The sequence below is a fragment of the Rhipicephalus microplus genome, chromosome 8 (genome assembly GCF_043290135.1).
Source record: "Rhipicephalus microplus isolate Deutch F79 chromosome 8, USDA_Rmic, whole genome shotgun sequence".
Lineage (NCBI taxonomy): Eukaryota > Metazoa > Arthropoda > Arachnida > Ixodida > Ixodidae > Rhipicephalus > Rhipicephalus microplus.
This window is the reverse complement of record NC_134707.1, coordinates 5703565-5724411: the sequence shown is the minus strand read 5'-3', so window position 1 is coordinate 5724411 and position 20847 is coordinate 5703565. Positions and strand designations below refer to the sequence as shown.

Below are 20847 nucleotides of genomic sequence, written 5' to 3'. Positions count from 1 at the left end.
ATAAAATATGAAGGAGGCCACAGCAGAAGCACGTAACTAACACTTGCTTCGCCAATCTCCCGCGACGGCTATGGTGCTTCTCTGCTGACCCGTAGGTCGTGGGATCGAATCTTGGCCGCATCTCAATGGTGGCGATATGCTGGAGGCCCGTCCCGTGTATGCGCATTTAGGTGCTCGTTGAAGAACAAAAGGTGATCGAAATCTCAAGGGCCCTCCATTATGCTGTGTCCCTCTAAATATATCGAGGCTTTGAGACGTAAAACCCAAAGAATTATATTATGTTCTCTCCCCTTTCTTTTTCACGAGTGGGGGCTGCAGCTGGAATGAACGAGATTCTCTATGTAAACCACTGGGAACGTGTGAAGGGTTTAGGCGGCTCTTGCCGGGCTGCCTCCGCGGGGATCTGATATGGCCAAGATAGCAGCGCTGTATACTAAGGGATGTGTACACAGGCGCAGTAAAAGTTGCACCGGACGGCGGAGGATAGGAGGCGCGTAGTTTTCAAGGATAACTGAGTCAAGCCGACCGCGATACTTGTGAAGTGTATGGACTGCCACCCGTCTCGTCTCCGGCACAAATAATTTCTGTGGAGAATATACGTTGTTTACCAGGTAAGTACACCAGTAGCGTTCCGGGAAGCTTTTTCTGCGGTGGGTTGATGGGGAGGAGTTGCAGATGAGATTAAACGGAAGGGGGGGGGGGGGGGTCAACCGTATTTTATGCTGTGTTTGTTTGCGGGTGTGTCTTGAAAAGGGGGGTTTACCTCCATGCCTCGGCTACGCCAGTGATGCACCCATGGTGGCGGGGGCGTGCCGACTGCAGCTTTTTCTCGTGGTGATAAAATAACAATTTCTGGTGTTTTACTCTCTGAAACCGCAATATTATTATGAGGGACACCGTACTGGAGGGCTCGATCCGGAAATATTGACCTCCTGAGATTCCTTAACGCCGATCTTCATCAAAATCCGGCAGCCACGACCGGGATTAGATCCCGTGACCTTGCGGTCAGTGCTCATGTACCATAACCACTGAACAACCGTTGTGGGTGCATGATAAGCGCTGTCACTACAGCAGACATGTTGTCATACCAGTCATTGAACAATTGCCCAATGACAAAGTCTGCCATTGTTCCCAACTTTAATGTCGTCGGCTCTCACACCAGCTGCCGGTATAATGACGCACATGCCCGTCGTTTGTTATGTGCACCGATAAGGTTAACATTGCAAATACACACGCACGGTGCAAGTGAAATTTCGTAGCGAGTTGATTTGCGCATTCTTCAAACAGTACGTCCCACAATGATACGTCAGTGAAGTATAGCGTCCATCACATGACACAGCGTGCTTGCTCGCCTGTTGCTCTGCTATAATCGAAATGTAAATTTTTGGTGTATTCCGAAGCTAAGCTAATGTGCATGACGTGCATCGTTGGTGTGGATTTTTCTTTATTATTATTGAAAGGAAAGCAGCGAGAAAACGCGTGCCATGATATCCTGCAATGCCGTGAATCTACGGGGCGCAGCACTGGTGACCTGTGAGAAATCAACTGAAGCCTCAAAGCACACGTTGATACCACGACGCTTCCCACACTTTGAGAAATCTTTATGGTCTATACGGTAGCCTTGCTGCGCTGTTACACGGCGTCATGGAGGGGCTTCAGCACAATGCGACATTCCTAGAGCTATTGAAACACACTTCATGTGAGAGCCTCTTTAGTATTCAACCCGGTAAAACTGTAGAACGTTGTTCTACTTCACGAGGGAGATGTTCATTATATATGACGCCTAATCATATGGTGTCGATAAGCACAATGATTTTCCGAATTGGGCAGTATATTGCAGTTTCTACGAAATCTTAAGTGCTATAGTGAGGTGTCGCGACCCTGTACTTATAATTATCAATTACGTACGCATGCCGTAAACGTGATTAATAAAAAAGTAAAGGTTATGCGTTGGAAACTGTTTATCAGAAGAACATAAAAATCCCGAAGGCCTCTTCATACGAACGTGCTTTTATGAGGAGGCCTTCACGCCAATTTTCATCCCTCGTCGATAGCGGAATACAAAACTGCGTTTTCCTTTATATTTTGAAGGTGTACACTGCCGTGTGAACGTACATGCGTACTTATACATACACGGATGTGCTACACATGCACGTATCTACACACACGGGAAGAAGCTCATCACGAAAGGCGCCTCTTTTCGACCTAGACGTTGTCCTTGCGGTGGGCGTGTATCGGACGCGCGTTTCCCTTTCAGCCCACGCCGAGAAAACGGCGGGACATGCACGCGTGATTAGAGCGGGTCACGACGACGAGGCGCCGCCGTCGCAGTCGACCGTTGGCGGCGATACCATGCGTCGGCGCGTGGGCATCGTGGGCTTCGGCCAGCTGGGCCAGTTCCTGGCGGCCGAAGTGCAGCGGCGACCGGAGTCCCTCGAGCTCGCCTTCGTCTGGAGCCGGGGCCGAGTGGTGCAGGGGCTGCCCCCGCACCTGGTGCTCGAGGACCTGGCGTTGGCCGCCACCCGGCATCCGGACCTCGTGGTAGAGGTGCGTGGGCCACCAGATATGTGCGCTGTTCTTTTTTTACTCCGGGGAGGCTGTCGTAGGATTTGAGGTGCGACCGTCGCTAATGTTCATTCAATTAAACCCATTTGGATAAAACATATTGCCTAGGTTGAAGGGACTAGAGAGCAACTATCTCTCCCTGACTAGGATCCTTCCACTCCACCCATTGATTTGCACAAATGTAGAGCAACATAAAAATACAGATATTTTTTTAGGAACACAAAAACCAAATTCAGAGAGTAGAAAGAAAATATTTGAAACATACACTTTAAAATATCGCACTACAATGAACACCAGTTTGTCCATAGCACTATAAAAAAAAGAAAAAAATGCGTGAAAAACTGAATCCCAAAAAAATATTCTAGAAGACTAAGTACAATGCTGAATGCGAAATACAAATCAAAAGAGATGAGGTAAATTTACAAGATTATACAGTAGTACACAAACATTAAAAATGTTTGTAATTGATAATATATTTAATTGAGGCGCACAACAAGAGAGTAGGTTCATTTCAGCATTTTTCTTTAAAGTTTTTCTACTGCTTTGTTTTAAAAGTTCACGGACATAGCTTCAGTGGTGAAGTGGATTAGATAATTGATACGACAAGATTTGTTTTCCATAGGTTGTTCTGAATCATGGCAGTCGATATCTGTCAAAACGTTGATCACGTGGAGCATCTAACGACCACGTTATTTGCGATTTCTCGGCCGATATATGTGGCGAGTTTTACATTGTATAGTTGATGTACAGTAAGTATCTGAAATACCATAGGAGATATGTGATAGAACATAGCACGATTGTGACTCCCGTTAAACGTACACGAGCAAAACGCTTTTTCGCGTATTAGTAAAGTACTATTTTATAATCCCGAAAACACCGCTCTTACCACGACATGACACTTCGTGAGCGAGAAGACGTGTGAAAAAAAAAACTGCGGGTGAAGACGCCACCTCGATATTCCCGCACCAAACTGTGACGTCATCAATTTCCGAAGGCGTCTACTGGGTCCTACGTAGCTTCTAATCGATAAAACTGAAGTACATTGTAATCAGTCGGTGGCATAGACTTGGCATGCGAAGTTTCAGAAAGTTTCATCGAGCCAATGGCGCGAAAATTCGAAAAACACACTGCGGAATTTCTGACGTCACGTGCGGAGATTACGGCGCGAAATTTAAAAAACAAGAAACCTGATTTTTTTGTGCTAATTATCAATCTAAAACAACTCATTATGTCTCTTTAGTGTCCCTTGAAGTGAAAAACCCTTGGCTACAGGTGGCTCACCCGTCACTGGTCCGCACTCATGGCGAGCAGCTGCTGCGCCACTGCGACCTCCTGGTGGGTTCGCCCACGGCGTTCGCCGAGCCCGACGTCGAGGCCCGGCTGCGCGCCGCGGCCAGTCGCCACGCGCTGTTCGTGCCGTGCGGCGCGCTCTGGGGTCTGCACGACATCCGGGCGCTGGCGGACCGCGGGCAGCTGGCCGAGCTGACGGTCACCATGACCAAGCACCCGTCGGCGCTGAGGCTGGCCGACGCCGAGATGCGCGTCCGCTGCGACCGAGCGGCGCTGGGAACTCAGCCTGTCACTCTGTATGACGGTGAGTTCGCGATTCTCGCTATGTGTATATATATATCCCACCAGACGATTTCACGCTGGACTTCATTGCGGATACCTGAGGGTAGCTCCATGGTTTCCTTTTTTCTTGTTCGTCACTAAAAACAAAAACAAATGAGGACCGTATAGCCTTTGTTTCCACACTCCGTTTATCTCTAGTTTTTCTATCCTGCTTACACCGGATCTCCTCTACGCCTTCTACGCCAGATCTCCTCTGGTAAGCGTAGCTGACAAGAAAAACTAACCAATACATATTCTTGTATAGAGCATTTCACAGGAGAGGGAAAAAAACGGCGCTATGTTGGGCTCTTTAACGCCTATACTTACCGCAGTCCCGAGAAGATTACGGTGGCGCCCAAGAAACCGTCTGTGAAGAAGTTTGTACCCCACTGTTTGCTTTCCTTTGTCTGACGTCACAACACAATCCTCGGCTTATCTTGGTATCGCTTCCTTTGACATCCGTTCTGATCCGCTTACACACCAATAGTTATGAGCTCTCTCCTTTGACGAGTTTCTTTATTATCGATCGGATTCCTTAAGTCTGCAACGTTCTCACTCTGATTGGCCGAAAATGTCGCCATCACTTCATTTGACGTAATATGGCGGAGTTTTACAATATCCACAATATCACCCCTGATAAACAGCTTTCATCTCACCTGACAAAGTGATTATGATGATATGATCGTATATGCAGATTACGGTTCCTCTAGTAAGTGGTCCCATTTCAGATGTATTCTTTTTGGCCGTCATCGCAGGACCCGTGCGAGGCCTTTGTCCGATGGCGCCCAACAACGTGAACAGCATGGCGGCCGCGGCGATGGCGGCGCACACGCTGGGCTTCGACGGCGTCCGTGGTCGGCTGGTGGCCGACCCGGGCCTGGCCGACTTCCACAGCCTCGAGCTGGACGTGGTGGGACCCAGCGAAGCCGACGGCAGGGCCTTCCGGGTCCGCACGCTGCGCATGAACCCCTCCGATCGGGGCGCCGTCACCGCGAGCGCCACCTACGGGGCATTCCTCGGAAGCATGCTAGGTACGTCATGTCTCAGGACAATTGGACGTCACATTTTGCATCAACCGCCGCGGTCCTGCTGACACGAAGGTCGCCGGGTTCGATTCCGACAGCGACGCTCGCATTTTGGCGGTGCGAAATGGTAAAAGCCCGTATACCAAGCTCTTAGCCTTGGAGGGGGGGGGGGGGCTATAGGTCCCTCGCGCTGAAAGAAAATTAGAAGGGGGGGGATGTTTTTTGATGAAAAATGGTAAAAATAGGTGTTCCTCAAGGTCTTCAACAACCTTATATATATATATCAGTTCTGCGGCCACTATAAAGTGGTCGTTTTTCGAATAAAAAAGAAAAATCGATTTTATGAAGAGACACAGTGAGGATCGCATCGGCTCACTGAGTGTCATTATAAAAACGGAAGTAAAAAGAACAACTCGACGTAATGAATTCCTTTCTTTATTTCAGAGGCCGCCAATGGTCGGGCACCGGGAGTTCACTTCTGCTGAAGCAGTAGGCGTCCAATGAAAACAAGCAACAACAAAATCTGTTCCAACTTTGGCAGCGCTTGTATTGATTGTTCCTTTGACTTACTAATAGATCCTTTTGTGTATTTTTATATAAACGAAACCATGGATGACATGGGCCTGATCGCGTATCCGGTTGTTTGTAGTCGCGGAACCTTCCAGATATACGCTTTTTACTTACGGAATTTATTGAACGTATTATACGGGAAAACTTAACATCGAGTAGCGCTTGCGACAACGCTACTGTTGAAACGAAAAGGCATTGACTATTGTAAACATCTCACTAAAGCTTGTTATAGCTGCCAAGTAGCAGTATGGATGGTAGACATTTGGTTACCCGTCTGAATTTCCCGATGTACATTTTTTAAATGAGAATTGTTCCTTCAATCTGATACTTTAATCGAACATAACAGCCGTCTGATGTAATTTAGCGCAGGTTTTTTTTCGTTTTTTTTTTCAAAATGAGATGACAAGACGAAGGGACGCCAACTCGAGTTTTCGCCCATCTCGCAGCAGGTATGTGCCGCATTGTTTACGATCGGGAGTTTGCTGTGCTGGAGGGTACAAACCAGTCTTGCATTGCGTCTGCGGGAGGCGAAGAGCGCTGGTGGGCTAAATGCAGGTGTGGCTTGAGCGGGGAAAGTGCCTTTTTTGCACACCCTGCCGACGCCCATGTAGTGAAATCATAGTCTCTTTGGGTATACATCGCGCGAGAAGGGCGACCCCAAACGTGCTGCCGTACAACTTCCGATACTATTGAAATCATAGACTGATTATCTCTTATTGGCACATTCTCGGGAAATCTGCTCGTTATATGGGGAGGGGGAAGGGGTGATCGGTCTTTCTAGATGAAGCAGCGACGCAGTGTCGGGCGGCGCTACACGGCTCCAACCTCCAGGATCAACTGTGGGCCATCCTCCTCGGGGGCGGCTTAGGCCGCGAATTTGCCGGAGTTGTTGATAAAGTTGTTACCACCGCCACCTACGAAATGAGACGACAGCGCAATGTACAGCAGCAACAACAACAATATGTGACGTTGGGATGAAGAAGAAGAGGAAGCCTGTTGGGCATGCGGCATGCCTGGCTGGCCGCCGTCGTGTGGCTTGCCGCTGCGCTGCCCGACCAGCTGGAGGAGAACCGGGCGCTTCTGCCGGGCGTCCCGTGCGACGAGTGGGACGCCTCCACGGGCACGTGCTTCTTCCGGAGACAGGTATACATGCACATGGCATGCTCCGCTTATATCACACCTCAACACATGCGTAAACACCGTGCATTGCAGCGAAGACTACTATGGTCAAGTTGGCCATTCACAAGAGAGAACGGCGCCCTCGTGGTCCGCCACTGATCACCCTCCGGCACCTATAGCCAACTGAATAGAAATTGATGTTATGACGTGCAGACAAGATCGACAAGCACCCGCTCAGATTCAGCGGCATATCATTGCACCGTGCAAACAATTTCAGAAGACAGCTCACATGCGTGCGCTCGGTATGTGTAAACTCTTAAAGCTACCATAAAGAGAAACGCAATTTTTTTCGTATTAGTAAATTACTTTTTCACAGTACGAATAACATCACGCTCGCTGTGAGACGACGCTTGGTAAGCAACAAAACTCGCGAAAAGAAAATGCTAGTTTCGACACCACTTCTGAAGTTCCCGGTTTGGTTGCAGTGAAGCCAAGGGTGGCGGATAATCAGGAGGGGGAGGATTCATTATTTTCTGAGGGAGCCAGATGTATTACATGGCAAGTTTTAATAAATTTTGTTGAGCTATAGTGCAGCCAAAGTACGAAACAACACTGACATTATGACGTCTCATTGGAAATTCTGGCAGGAAATTTTATGCGGCCAAAGTACTAAACAACACTGACATTATGACGTCTCATTGGAAATTCTGGCAGGAAATTTTAAAATGTGCTTTTTGACATTTCTTTTGTCTTTTAATACACATATGGTAGATGAACAATACTAGGGTTCTGAGAGTCTATTTTTTCCAGCTTCAAGAAATTTATCGTTTCCCTTTAGTGCCCCTATAACATATTCATCAGCAGATACTCAGTAAGGTCCGAATGCGATATAAGTGCGATCACCAAGGCCGTACTCATGAACTTTTCTCGGGGGGTATTATTGTGGCGTAGGCAGAGGGTGGCACACCATGCACCCTTCGCCCCTCGATATTTTTTTTTCTTTGCCATGACATACAGAGCACAAAATGTCACTCGACCACGTCTGCCTGTCCGAACACCCCTTCAGATAAAAAAGGTGCCCGCCACTCCACCCCCCCCCCCTTACCATCGAAAAAAAACTCTGCCCCTTGTAGAACAGCTAACTTTGGTAACGTGGTCGTTGTGAAGGCATGTAGATGCCTTAGTATCACACGAAATGGTAAAGCATGAAAAAATTTGGGGAGATGTCAGAATACCCTCAACTCCCCCTAGATGGGGCCCTGTCAACTACCAGAATTAAGCAATGCTTGAAGATTCACAAGGACTATTTTTGTAAAGGGCGAGGCATGTTCTTGGCGGGACTGTGCAACAGGGTGTACCGTACCGTCCTTGCATGGCCGCCGCAGGTGGGCGACACGGTGACACTGTGGCTGCGCAGTGCCGGCACGGGAGTCGGTCGCGTCACGTGGCGAAGGCGCTACCGTTCGCTCGACGGATCGACATCCCGCGACGCCGTGGTCGAGTTGCGACCCGACACGGCGCCATGGAACGTGGCCATTGGAGCCGGCGAGCTGCGCATCTCGCCAATCACCGACTCGGACTTGGAGCCCAACAGCTGGGAGGCCCTAGCGGGACCTCTGGGCAACCTCAGCTTCCGACTGGAGCTGCTGCCCGTCGACCTGGGGCCCGTGTTCCGAGGAGACCAGCTCACCGTCAACCTCGAGCACTTCCTCACGCTGCCGCTCGAGTCTCTTTACTTTCGATGGGACTGGGACTACCAGCCACTGGCCACCAACATGAGGGTACGCGGTGCGCCGAAGGATAGATTGCGTGCGTGTAGATCGGTGCTTCGGTCAGGAAAAAAGGAAGTGGAACAATATAAATCTCGGCTGCGTCTCTCATAATCATATAGTGGTTTTGGGACGTTAAACCCCACATATCAATCAATCAATCAATCAGAAATCTCGGCTGGAACAAGTGAATTAGAAATGTGAAATCTGCATTGTGCCCTGACGGCTGACGCTTGGAATGCTGCCGTCACCAGGTTGCCTCCCATCCCCCCTACCCGTGCACATGCGTACGGCTGCCGCTTTAGCTATTCCTGCTGGATATCTCCCGGCTAGAGCGTTCGAGACGATAACAGTAAATGTTTCTTGTAGAGATAAGATGACCATGCAGTACAACCACTGATAACGGGTGATCAGTTAGTTCTCTTGTTTAGCCCCTTTATTAACTACGACCGAACAAGTTTGTCCCTGCAACAGCAGTATTTTCTTTTTTTTTTGCTTTTTTTATTTTAACCACATATAGTACCTCTGACCGAAGGTCATCATGCACTACCGTACGTAATTTGCGCATTGTTTGCTTGAGCGGAACTAAATTTCGCAGGTGAGCCGGTCGGGTCGCTCCCTGCGCATCACGGGCCTGCGGCGCAGCCAGGGAGGTTTGCTCGCCTGCTCCGTGTACTCGTCGACGGGACTGCTGGTGGCACGTCGCCGCTTCAGGCTTCGAGAACCCATCGAAGAGCCCCTCCCCGAACTGCAGAGCCCGTTCCTGCTGCAGCAGCCGACTGGCGGTCGCGCCAAGCGCGCCGTACTCCTAGCCGACACCACCGACAGTCGACTACTCGCGCCTTGCACCAGGCACACGCAATGCGGACTACATGCCTCGTGTCGTGCGCGGTACTGCGTGTGCGGCGCCGGATACGTGGGCAACGGGCTTTTCTGCTGGGAGGCTACCGCCGCGGCGGGCGGCGGCTAGGCCAGTGGTCTCACTTCAGCTCGATAAGCATCAGCCGTGTCGTCATCGGCATCACAAGCGACAATTTGTGTTCAAACGTTTCAATCCGAGCCAATCCAAGCGAATTAGCGTTCTCGCTCACATGGTGCGTCTCTCTTCTGCGTGTTTTCCGTAGTTTCTTCTGATGGGGTGTTCTTTTTGAAACGATTTGAATATCTCTAAAGTCTAGTTACGTCGCAAATCAAGCGCAGACGCCCTAGATGAACGATTACGAAAATGTGCAGCAGCAGGGCCCGAAAGAATGCGGTCATGCCGCGAGTTCGAACGGAGACCTAAAAAGTTGCTTGTTTAACGTGCTTCTTATTTATAGGAAACGTTATGAACGCTAATAATATGGCTCGCTAATCCAAGTCACTGATTTGACCTAGGAAAGGCAGCCTTAAAACATGCGTTAGTGACATTATAACGCAATAAAGTGCCTGAACGATTCTCCGTTTGTAGTTATAGGGACCTTAGCGCTATGAAAGGCGCCAGCTGACCCAGGAACCTGCGCACCAATCGTCCGTGGCATTTCTCGGTAACAATCGAAAATGTTGAGCTCTACCGCCTTCATGTTACTTCCGGGCAACTGCATACGGCATCGTGCATTCAGGTAAGTTGTGGCGCTTTTTTTTTTTTTTTTGCTTCTCTTCAGAAACAGCCAAACCGAAACTAGACTAAATTTCATGGGAACGTAAAGCGTGCCTAAGTATTTATAACTTGTAAAACAGATGGAATCAAAATGTGGCAATTCCTGATTGTACGTGAACTCGGAAAGGCAGTTTCTAATAAAAAAATGAGCCAAATTCTCCCACCGTTTCAATTAAACTGAGCCACATTCAATAAACCAGCACTGCATCAACAATGGGAACCAAAGCAACCAGCATGGTCTCATGCAAAATGTTGCATTTATGTCGTAGAGGCATTGCTATCGTGTTTATGTTCCACACTTAGTTTTTCTAGGGCGAGTTGGCACTTACTGAAAGAAGTGGTGTTCTATGATAAAACTATAATATAACTATAATACTATACTATAAAATAACTAATATAAAAAGTCCGACTTTCGTACTCGTTTCTTTTCGCGTTTAACGTTACAGTAAAATGTCCTCCATCCACTCCAGCACAGTATACATGAAATACAGTACATATGAACTGAAGATACGGGGCAACGATCTCCAACGAAGAAGTGGTTTGAAACGGCATTGCATAAAACAAAGTGGAGCACTTTTCAAGGCCTTCGGTAGATGCCAAGAACAAGGAAACCCTGCTGACAGTCCAGAATATCACAAATTCCGCCAGAAAGGACCCCTCGCCCTTCAAGTCTAGGAATCACGTTTGTGCCAATGCGACAAAGCATAGCGCCGATGGAAGAAAAGGGATAATGTTAGTTTTATAGCAAAATATTACTGTAGTTCACATTCCAATAGTTTTAGACCTATTTTGCAAGCCGATTCAAACCCACATGAAATGTTCCAATCTACATGAGCTCAATACAAACAGTACTCCTCTATATCGACAATATTGGGCTACGTAGATCTTAGCCACAATTTGGATTGAGGTATTTAGGGAAGAGAAACATACTGGTGGCCAGCTATAGCTACAGAATGGGTGGCAAGAAAAGTAATTAAGCTAATTTTTTAGTGCTCGAAGACAAGACGTGAACCAGGGAACTATTTTGTAAATGTTCTGTCACCAAATGGAGGAAGGACGGAATGGAAGAACAAAAGGTTGGAAGAACAAAAGGCACATGATTGGTAGGAACACTTGTGACCATCAAGACCTGAGAATAGCCTCAGAACGGGTGTAGGTGGCATCATTTCGACAATACAAAACAGTCTCCATACATTGGTATTAGATCGAAAAGTGAGCACTTGAGGCTTGAAAATCAAATGAGCTTTTCTGCACCTGGCTTACCCCAATTTCATGCTGATAGTCTGGGAAAATCACCAGTGAACGACTCATAAATTTGCGGCATCACTTAGCGTAGACTGAAGACTCTAATAAATTGTTGGTCATCCCATTCTTTGATTTCAAGCATTTAAAAACAGTTCCTGCCAATCTTAATGTCCAGCTATAATAATTTCGTATTTCTTCATGCATTGAAACCATTTCTGAATTCCCTCAGCTCACCTATTGGCTGTTTATTCCGTATCGTTCCTTCATTCCGTCCCTCAGCTGTTTTCTAACATAACGTTGACAAAATACTCCCCCCCCCCCCCCCCCCAGGTTTGTCTATGTTCCTATTTCTGTGTTGTCTTTTCTGTGCTAAACATTTTCTAGATCTATGGTACAGAGCAAAATTTCAAGCGGAAGGTTAAAAACGTACTCATACGGCAGAGACACTGTATGACAAAAAAACCACCCAAAAGGGTTCGTCTCGTCCTTACCTCACATATGAAGCTCAGTGGTAAACACCAGCAGCATGCCCTTTATTCCTCAATTGCAAGTGTTCCTTCGTACGTTTCGTTTCAGCACAAGTGCTGTGGTGCACCACCTGCAGAAACAATCGCGCCTGCGAGTGGTGGACAACAGCGCACTGGGTCGCCAGGCCATGATGGATGGGAAGCCGCCAAAGATCATCCAGGTCTACAACAAGACGGGTTTTGCCTCTATTGGCGACAAGGTGCTCCCTGGCCCCCTTGACAGTAACGCATGTTGTTGGCAACAAGGTGGCAAGTTTGGCTTAAACATGTCACTTTGAGGTGGACAATGAAAGTAGACAGGACAGTGCTTACACTTTCAACTGATTATTGCCGTTAAATCCCGAGCAGCACCCCTACCTGGGCGTGTGTTACCCCATCCCCATTTTCAGAAATTTGAAATATGTGACAATGGCTAAGCGGGCACCCATCCTACACACCTGTAATTTTTTTTTTTTTCATCCTGCCACAAAATCCTGCAACAGCTGTTCCTATTAATCCAAGCTCTAAGAGTTTAAATATGTGCTTGGTTTCTTAGTACTTCTACGGTATGGTGCTTCGGTGTTGCATTCTAAATTATCACAAATTGCTGGAATATTTGAAAAGCGTCTCTACCCCTCCTTGTCAAAACACACGAAATTTTGCAGGACGATCCCCTCTAGTTCAGCAAATGCGTGCATATTCAATAAAGCATTTTATTACAACTTCTTAGATTACGTGTCACTGTAGGGAGGCACTTGCTCAAGATTTTATGGTAATAAAAAAAAGTATTTAGACAGATTAAACTTTGCACATGCATAACATATTGTCCATGTCCACCCCCCTTTTTTTTAATTGAAGTAAAAAAATAAATGAAGGAGTAGTTGTCACCATTACTTGGCGATGGCCATGATGTGCTGGAAAGGAATTGTTAAATGAGTTAGAAAATTAGTCAGAGCGGACTGCAGTTATGAAAGAGGAAAAATTGTGATCTGCTTGCTTGTTGCACGAGGCTACAGTGGAAAGCAATACAAAGGCACTGATAAAGAAAGCTTAGCATTCAAAAAAAAAAAATCCTTGTAGTCCGATTATGTTATTTTTCTTGATGTTATCCATAAGTATGCACTACCAACTAGCCCAGTCAGCCACTTTGTAGTCCGGGATTCAAACACTGCAACAATGTGTTTCAAGAGTCGTCGTAGGTGGCACTGTCATAGTGCTGAAAAGGGTTGGTCCAGAGTTTAAAGCCCCAACGAGCGTGAGTGTTTCTTCAATAGTTTCATGCTACTGGCCCAATGGGTGTAACATTATTATGCTTAGGAAAGCATAAGAGTCACAATTTGCCATTTTTTAATTGAAATGCAGTAATTGTGGGCTAATTGCAATTGGCAGATATCTAACCTGTAACACTCAGAATTTTTTGCTTCCTTTCTCTTTCATATGAGTGAAAAAATTTGGGCATTGTTAACATGAATGGTAATAAATTTGTTTACCTGATAATACAGGTGTGACATATTTGTGACATCACATGCTTATATGCTGTGCCATTTCCACGTTATGCAGCGACAAAGAAAAGACTGAAGAACGATGGGACACAGCTTTGCGCAGTCCTACATTAGAGGGACAATTATGGGCAGTCCAACAGGCCCACGAAGCAGTTTAAAGGCTAGGTCTTTCAAGCTAGGACACTAGCACGACCTATTGGACCTTAACAAAGTTCTTTCAGCCATCCATCCATCACGTGATGTGATGCGTCAAGGTGGACCGATCTGTACGGTGCACAAAGCCATGAGGGAGTCAAGGGTTGTAGAAACAGTGCAGCTGACTGAAAGCATCCTTTTAAAAGGACACTAAAGAGCAAAAGGATTTTTCACATATTAGTAAATTACAATTTCACAATCCTGAAAACACCACTTTTACCACGACTCGACACTTGGTAAAAGATAAAACATGTGAAAAGAAAATGTGGGTTCGAACGCCACCTTGAGATTCCCGCACCAAATACCGTGACACAAGAAATTTTGAAGACACCTACTGGGTTCAACCTAGCTTCCAATGGACAAAAATGAAGTACATTGTAATCTGTGGGTGCCATAAACATAGCATACAAAGTTTACGAAAGTTTCATTCAGGCAGTGTCAAGACACTACCAAAAATACATTTTGAAATTTCTTACGTCGTGCGTGATTTTAGCAAGAAATTTTAAAAATTAAACTTCGACCTTGATTTTCTCTACTAATAATAAACTCATGACAGTGAAACATATGGCATTACAGTTCTCAGAGTGCAGTTTGTCCATCTAAACAAAGTCATTGTTCCTCTTTAGTGTCCTTTTAAAGGACCTCACGGTAAGCGATGCCATACGCGGCAGTAAAACGAGCCACTGATGCACCCACTAATCCGAAGAAATGTATAGGGCTGACATTGTGCCCCCCTCCTTGGTGACCTGTGAGAGGAGGGGCACGCCTATGGCTGTTGTTGCAACTAATATCACATGCAGGTGCTCTGGCACAGCATGTTGCCTTGTTGGCGATTCTTTCAAGGTATGTGCACAACACGGGGTCACACTGGCACAATTTATAAAAGCACAGGCAAAAATGGCAACAGTGGTTAGTCAACAAGCACGGAGTTGATGGAGTCGTGGCAACAAGAAGTAGGCAGAATTTCGAACTGCAGGTCAGCAACGACATATGCCACGCGATATTGGGAGGGGCAGTCAGGGAGGACAAAGCGGTTTTGAGAGAGGAGACCAGCAGAGGATAGCGAAGGTAGCGATTGGCGTATTTTGATCACCAAACGCATCTAACTCTGCTATCACGGCACCGTTTCAAAAAAATTTGGGGGACACCTAAGCTTCACCTTTAAGAACTGAACGCAATGTCTTGTAGACTCTTGCACAACTTTCCTACTATAACAGCGTTTTGACCTCTGGGTGGTTTGGGGCCCTTTAATAAATGCTTCGTGAGCCAAGGCTTTCGCATTGCCTAAGAGGACTGCGACTTCTTTGTTATTGCAGGTGTTGGTGGCAATCCTGGGCCAAAAGAAGAAGGGCTTTGTTGTGGGCTGCAAGCACATGAAACAGAGGCCACTGGTGCCTCGATATGACACGAACAACATGGTGCTGCTCGACGACAACGGCAATCCTCTGGGCACACGCATACTGGTGCCTCTGCCGTCCATGCTACGCGGAGACAAGCCGCGTTATTCCAAGATTCTGGCCCTCTGCTCGCGATTCGTCTGAATTGACTCGTTCGTAGCCTCCACCAAAGTGACTGCGTGCCAGTTGTTACCACACCAGAGCGTGGCTTCGTGGGAGGCACAGTCGGGGAAAGTAGCCGCTGTTAATAAAATACCTTCTAACGCACAGTTGTGTTTTTGCTAGTGCAAACTCAAACCTCATTATACCAAAGTTGCATCTTACACAAAAATAAGTTGTTATATCCAAAAACTTGGTGTAACGGTTTATTCTTTACACTATATCTATTGCAAGGCTACTCTTCATTTATTTTGTTATAACTGATATTTCGTTATATCCGGTTTCATTTTATCGAGGTTTGAGTGTAATGTTTTCTGAAATGCACAGTTAAACCCCTTTATAAGCGGCATGCTCCGGGCAGCAATTTTTGTCTTTTATACAAGATGTCTCTCATAAGCAGGGTACCTCGTATTCATTTCCCTATCCCCCATATTTTACTGTTGGAACACTGGTGTCCCTTATACCCATTTGTCTCTTATATCAGTGTCTCTTATAAAGGGGTTTGACTGTATAAAGACTTCACAGTAAATATGGAGATGAGAAGTGGCCATACATTAAACATAAAAGTATGGAGAACGCTTGAACTTCACCTTCAAAAGTATAATGCAGTAGCTTGCATCTCAATATATGTCACCAGCCTGGCTTTGGTGTCTGAGTGGACAGTATGCCACAAGGCAGTTAATGTCTGTGTGCGTAACATTGACCGTTTCAAATGATCATTGAATGCCTACTGCAAGCACAGTTGTGAAGTGCCCACTATACCATAACACTTTTTTCTTGCAGATGGACAAAGCATACCAAAGAACTACGCATGCATAACGGAACGAAAGCACCTGCACACTTTGCTGTTGCTTTAGCTGATGATTCGTGCCTTTGCGTTTTCCAATTTGTGGGACTTGAACCACTCGTGCAATTCACGTGCAGCGACGCCTGCTGCGATTCTATGCTTCTGCCATGGAATATTACAAGCATTAAGCAAACTTCTTATACAATGACATTTGTACAGTGTTTTCTTCTTCGTAAAACCTCTAAGCATTAGTATTGGTAAGCAGTGGTAGGACACTTGGTTGCCATGCAAGTCCTAGATGCGGTTCCCACCCAAACCGAAGATTTTTATTTGAAAACAGGATTTTCACTTGTGCACAATGCTGATCATTTGCTTATGATAAATGAATTTAGCTAAAACTTCAGAAAATGGTGGCTTCTTTTTTAATGAACTCTCATGTAACGAATCTCCCCATTACATGTGTGTATAAATGCTAGAATGAAAGTCTTACAGAAGCGGTGAATTGCAGTGGGCTGGAAGTTATTTTATTTCTATATGAGAAAGAGGTGAATAAAGTTTTTTCATTCTATTGATTGATTTGTGGGGTTTAACGTCCCAAAACCATCATATGATTATGAGAGACGCCGTAGTGGAGGGCTCCGGAAATTTCGACCACCTGGGGTTCTTTAACGTGCACCCAAATCTGAGTACACGGGCCTACAACATTTCCGCCTCCATCGGAAATGCAGCCGCCATAGCCGGGATTCGAACTCGCGACCTGCGGGTCAGCAGCCGAGTACCTTAGCCACTAGACCACCGTGGCGGGGCTTTTTCATTCTATTTCAAAGAGGTGAAACACTGTATGTAAACCTAGGCTCATACACTGAAATTGCATGTTTAAGTTGATTAAATGTAGACTTATATACGTGAACACTTTTCACGCAAGCACGAGTTGTTGCTTAGCTTCCTTATTTCACAAGTACGCTTACCTGTGCCGAAGCATGCCAACATTTCATCACATTTTCTAAGCTTAGACAATGAATGTTCTAAGGCCTCCTTTACGAGCATTTTAAACAGGGCTCGAGTTTTTTTGTTTCTATAAACTTCATGTACAGTTTGCCCCTTGCATTGTATTTGGGCCCTTCAATTTTTAGTATTTTGTGTGCCATCTATTTCAGTTGGATTTCAAATGTGTTGCAGGCACTATCATCATCACAAGGGGGTGCAATAGAATTGACGAGCGAAAAATCTGCCAGATCCCTCTCATTGTGGTAATCAGCCTTATGCGAGGCAGTAGGAGGCAATGCCAGATTTCTCGCCTTGACCAAAGCGTTACGAGGTGCTCCGACGTATTCGTGCAAATCAAGTAGTGTACATACTGTAGGCTTAGCAGGCACGTGGAGTCCATCTCGGTGGATCAGTGGCTAGGGTGCCTAACTGCTGACCCAAAAGGTCGCAGGTTCGATCCCTGCTGTAGTAGTCCCGTGTACATTGCAATGTTGGTGCACATCAGCACCAGATTTATGGAGCCATCCACTACGGTGCCCCTCACAATCATGATGCAGTTTTGGGACGTAAAACCTCACATAGCCTACAAAGGGTAGAACAGAGATGTCAGTTTAATGGTCAGGAAGTGCACGCTTTGGAGTGATGACGTGCATATTATAAGCAGTGCATATTATATTCGTGCTATGCTCAACTGTAGCTTGAAGAGTCATAGATACGTAATGCTTCTTACACCGATAGCCAGACCCTAGAGAGCCCATCTTGACCAATTTGAAACATTCACTGAGACCCCTGCATACCAAAAAAAAAAAAGTGACCATGCCTGTCATTGTCACATTTTCTCGCTGCAGAGCTGTAAGACCACCAAGGCAGCTAACGGAGAGCGATTCACTGGCGACAGTGCTGCAACCTTGACAGTATGGAGTTGCCCAAGTGAGCAGCTGGAGCTGCTGGCAACAGTGAAACAGTAAAAGCGACTAAGGTAGTGGGCAGCAACAAAGTTTGCGTTGTCTCGAGAAATAAACGTGTGGCCATCCCAGAAATAACCTTAACTTGCAGTAAACGTCGAGATGAATAGCAAAAGCACGACAATTGTTGCTGTTTGTAATGAGTACTGCCATATAAGCAAAATTACTAGTTCTGCTTTTAGTAAGTGGACTTGAGCTTTTTTGCCCAGTCCCTTCATAGAATTTTACAGTTGCTTGCAATTTTACGATGTGGCACCTTCCACACTCTCGGCCTCACAACAATCAGCGAAGGGTCTGAGTAGAGGCTCCGTGACGCTTGAAGAGCATGCTCCGTCCGGAACTGCGACTGGGACGGCAGCCGCAGTCGTCTGCCCTTTATTCCAAGCTTTCCGACGCTTGCCGTACTTGTGGACGCTCCGGAACTTTTTTTGCGACAACATAGCACCGCAGTATGAGCAAGCACTCAGAAGAGACCACCGATGTAAACAAAGCTTGGTAAAAAAAGCACGCGAACTATCACAAAAACAGCAAACTGGCAAAAAACGAAGCGCACGCCGGATGATTCTCGACACGGCGGCCGCAGATGCGCTCGCGCTTCCAAGGTTGCCAAGGTGCGCGGCGCAGCTTTGACCAGTAAGAGGTCGCGCCTGCTACCACGTGACCCGCGCAGCCAATTGCCGTTCTTCGTTTTCGTTTTTTTACTTGCTCCTCGCGCTTTTATTTTCACTCGGCGAAATACGAGACCGCGACCATCGGGAAGCCGGCTTTCTCCTCTTTCCAAAGCTACCAAAATGGCGGCCCACGGTCAACAACTTGGCGCGTTTGTGCGGCGTGAACAACACCGTTTCAGGGGCTTTTTTTCCGCACTTTTCGGCGACTAGCCTCGGCAAAAACACTATTTGCGAGATTTGTAGCGCACGTTTCGCTGTAATATTTTAGAACAACGAAGTTGAAGGTCTGAAGATTACGAAAAAAAATAAATCAGAAAATCGCATATTTTGACCAAAATCGGCACTTTACTTGCCGCGCCCCCCCTTAAAGGCGGGGTAGCATTTTTCCGGCAAATATTATTTTAGTGAAGATCACGTTTACCAATAGCATGTTGGTCGTTGCTAATGGTGTGATTATAGATGACAGTGCGTAGGTGAGCAATGAAGTCAAACCTACATTGGGGAAATCAACAAGTAACATTAATCCAGCACTGGCAAACATGCATATAACCGAATGGAGACAATATAGAAACGTAACTTAGTGTCTTCATTCATAGTTGCCCATATTTTTGGTGTGATCTTTTCAGCTCCCCTTCCTATTTGAGGACACTTTTTAATATTATTAAAACTAATCTCAAGGATGGGAAGGTTCATTAAGCTTCTGCTTCTTTGCCACAGTCGTGCTGCCTTTCTTGGGCATGCTTTGTGATGTTCATTAGCTTGTTAGCCGAATCTGGCAACACTGCATATCAGTGACACTATGCACGCTTCACGACCTTATGCTTCCATGCAACAATGCTATTTGCAAGTGAGCTTCATTTGTCTACTTGTGAACTACTGCATAACCAGTTTGAAGTGGGGCAAATAGGATGGACCTCGTGTTTCAAACTCTGTTACAGGACTTGAGATGTAGAACTTTTACATTGTTTGCAAGTTTTTCAGCTGGTTCATCTAGGATATTATATAGCATGACAATGTGCACTTAAGGCCTGTAGAAACCATATGTTTCATGAGACACACTGACTTACGATTGCAACTATGAACTTTGGCGTGACACTTTGAAGAGCAGAAGTGGGGAGATAACCTTTGGACAAAACTTTGTGACATTGCGCCAACTCAGGAAAAGTTGAATGACAGTGCGACACTCAGTGATGTGACAACTTTTCACGGTGAAAGCTGTATATGTGGCTAGGCGAAACTAAAAGCCGTTCGCCCCGAAAAACGCTAAACAACTCCATTGGCTGCTCCGTCAGTTACGTCGCATCCAAGTGCGCGCGCCATTGGAAGCACAGTTAGCGATGTCGTTCATCCGTTTGCAGCCGTGCCCGCAAGCAGCAGCTTCAACCGAGTGGCATTGAAAGAAAGAAAAATGCAGAAAAAAGTGCAGCGCCGTCTCTCAGGAGCGGTCACGTCAACAGCACTGCACAGGAAGCGGGAGAGAAGGGAAAGGAGGTAATTCGGCCAACAGAAAAGAGCGCCGACTTTCAACTGAATTTATTGAAGGTGCTCTGGCCACTGTAATACAGGACGCAAGATCAGTGCGCATGCACAACAATATGTGTACGACTATGCATAACATTGTTAACTCAGAAATGGATACTTAAAGAACCCTAGGTGGTCTAAATTTCCGCAGCCCTCCACTACGGCGTCTCTCGTAATCATATAGTGGTTTCGAGACATTAAACCCCACATATCAATCAATCAATCAGAAATGAATACTCTCTTACAGAAAGGTGAAGTGATGGTGTACTGATGCATCGATTCGTGACCTTCGTGATAAAAAATGCTTTATAATCTCGCTTTTTCAGTTGAAAGCCAGCGCTCTTTTCTGTCCATGTTGTTTGTTCTTACTGCCGTCATGCTGTAACTATAATATAACTAAGATGGTTTCCTGAGTGCATTTTGTGCCCCTGTTTATAATCATAACTACTGTCAAACAATAAATATTTTCCTGGCCCCATCAGGTTCCACTTTATGAGGGTCTACTGCATCCGGAAAAGAAAAGAAATGTCGCCCCTTTGAGTCTTGTTTGGGTTTTTATATTACTTTCAAGTATTTGCGCAAGATCTCCCAAAAAGTACACACGGAAACACGAC

General features: G+C 46.2%; 3 protein-coding genes across 3 annotated transcripts; all 3 read left to right on the top strand.

The window, feature by feature from the left end:
• The first annotated feature begins 442 nt into the window (after positions 1 to 442).
• On the top strand, positions 443 to 5835 carry LOC119164015 (aspartate dehydrogenase domain-containing protein). The gene is made up of 5 exons (XM_037416112.2): positions 443 to 611; positions 2258 to 2547; positions 3838 to 4159; positions 4932 to 5207; positions 5646 to 5835. Exons 2-5 carry the CDS (start codon positions 2353 to 2355, stop codon positions 5684 to 5686), a joined length of 834 nt encoding a protein of 277 aa, XP_037272009.2. The 5' UTR covers positions 443 to 611; positions 2258 to 2352; the 3' UTR covers positions 5687 to 5835.
• A 146-nt stretch (positions 5836 to 5981) lies between these two features.
• LOC142768783 (uncharacterized) lies at positions 5982 to 10260 on the top strand. Its single transcript, XM_075870840.1, has 4 exons — positions 5982 to 6914; positions 8276 to 8671; positions 9258 to 9753; positions 10110 to 10260. Exons 1-3 carry the CDS (start codon positions 6774 to 6776, stop codon positions 9627 to 9629), a joined length of 909 nt encoding a protein of 302 aa, XP_075726955.1. The 5' UTR covers positions 5982 to 6773; the 3' UTR covers positions 9630 to 9753; positions 10110 to 10260.
• Positions 9777 to 15410, top strand: mRpL14 (mitochondrial ribosomal protein L14). The gene is made up of 3 exons (XM_037416111.2): positions 9777 to 10260; positions 12120 to 12270; positions 15063 to 15410. Exons 1-3 carry the CDS (start codon positions 10199 to 10201, stop codon positions 15285 to 15287), a joined length of 438 nt encoding a protein of 145 aa, XP_037272008.2. The 5' UTR covers positions 9777 to 10198; the 3' UTR covers positions 15288 to 15410.
• The last annotated feature ends 5437 nt before the right edge of the window (positions 15411 to 20847 follow it).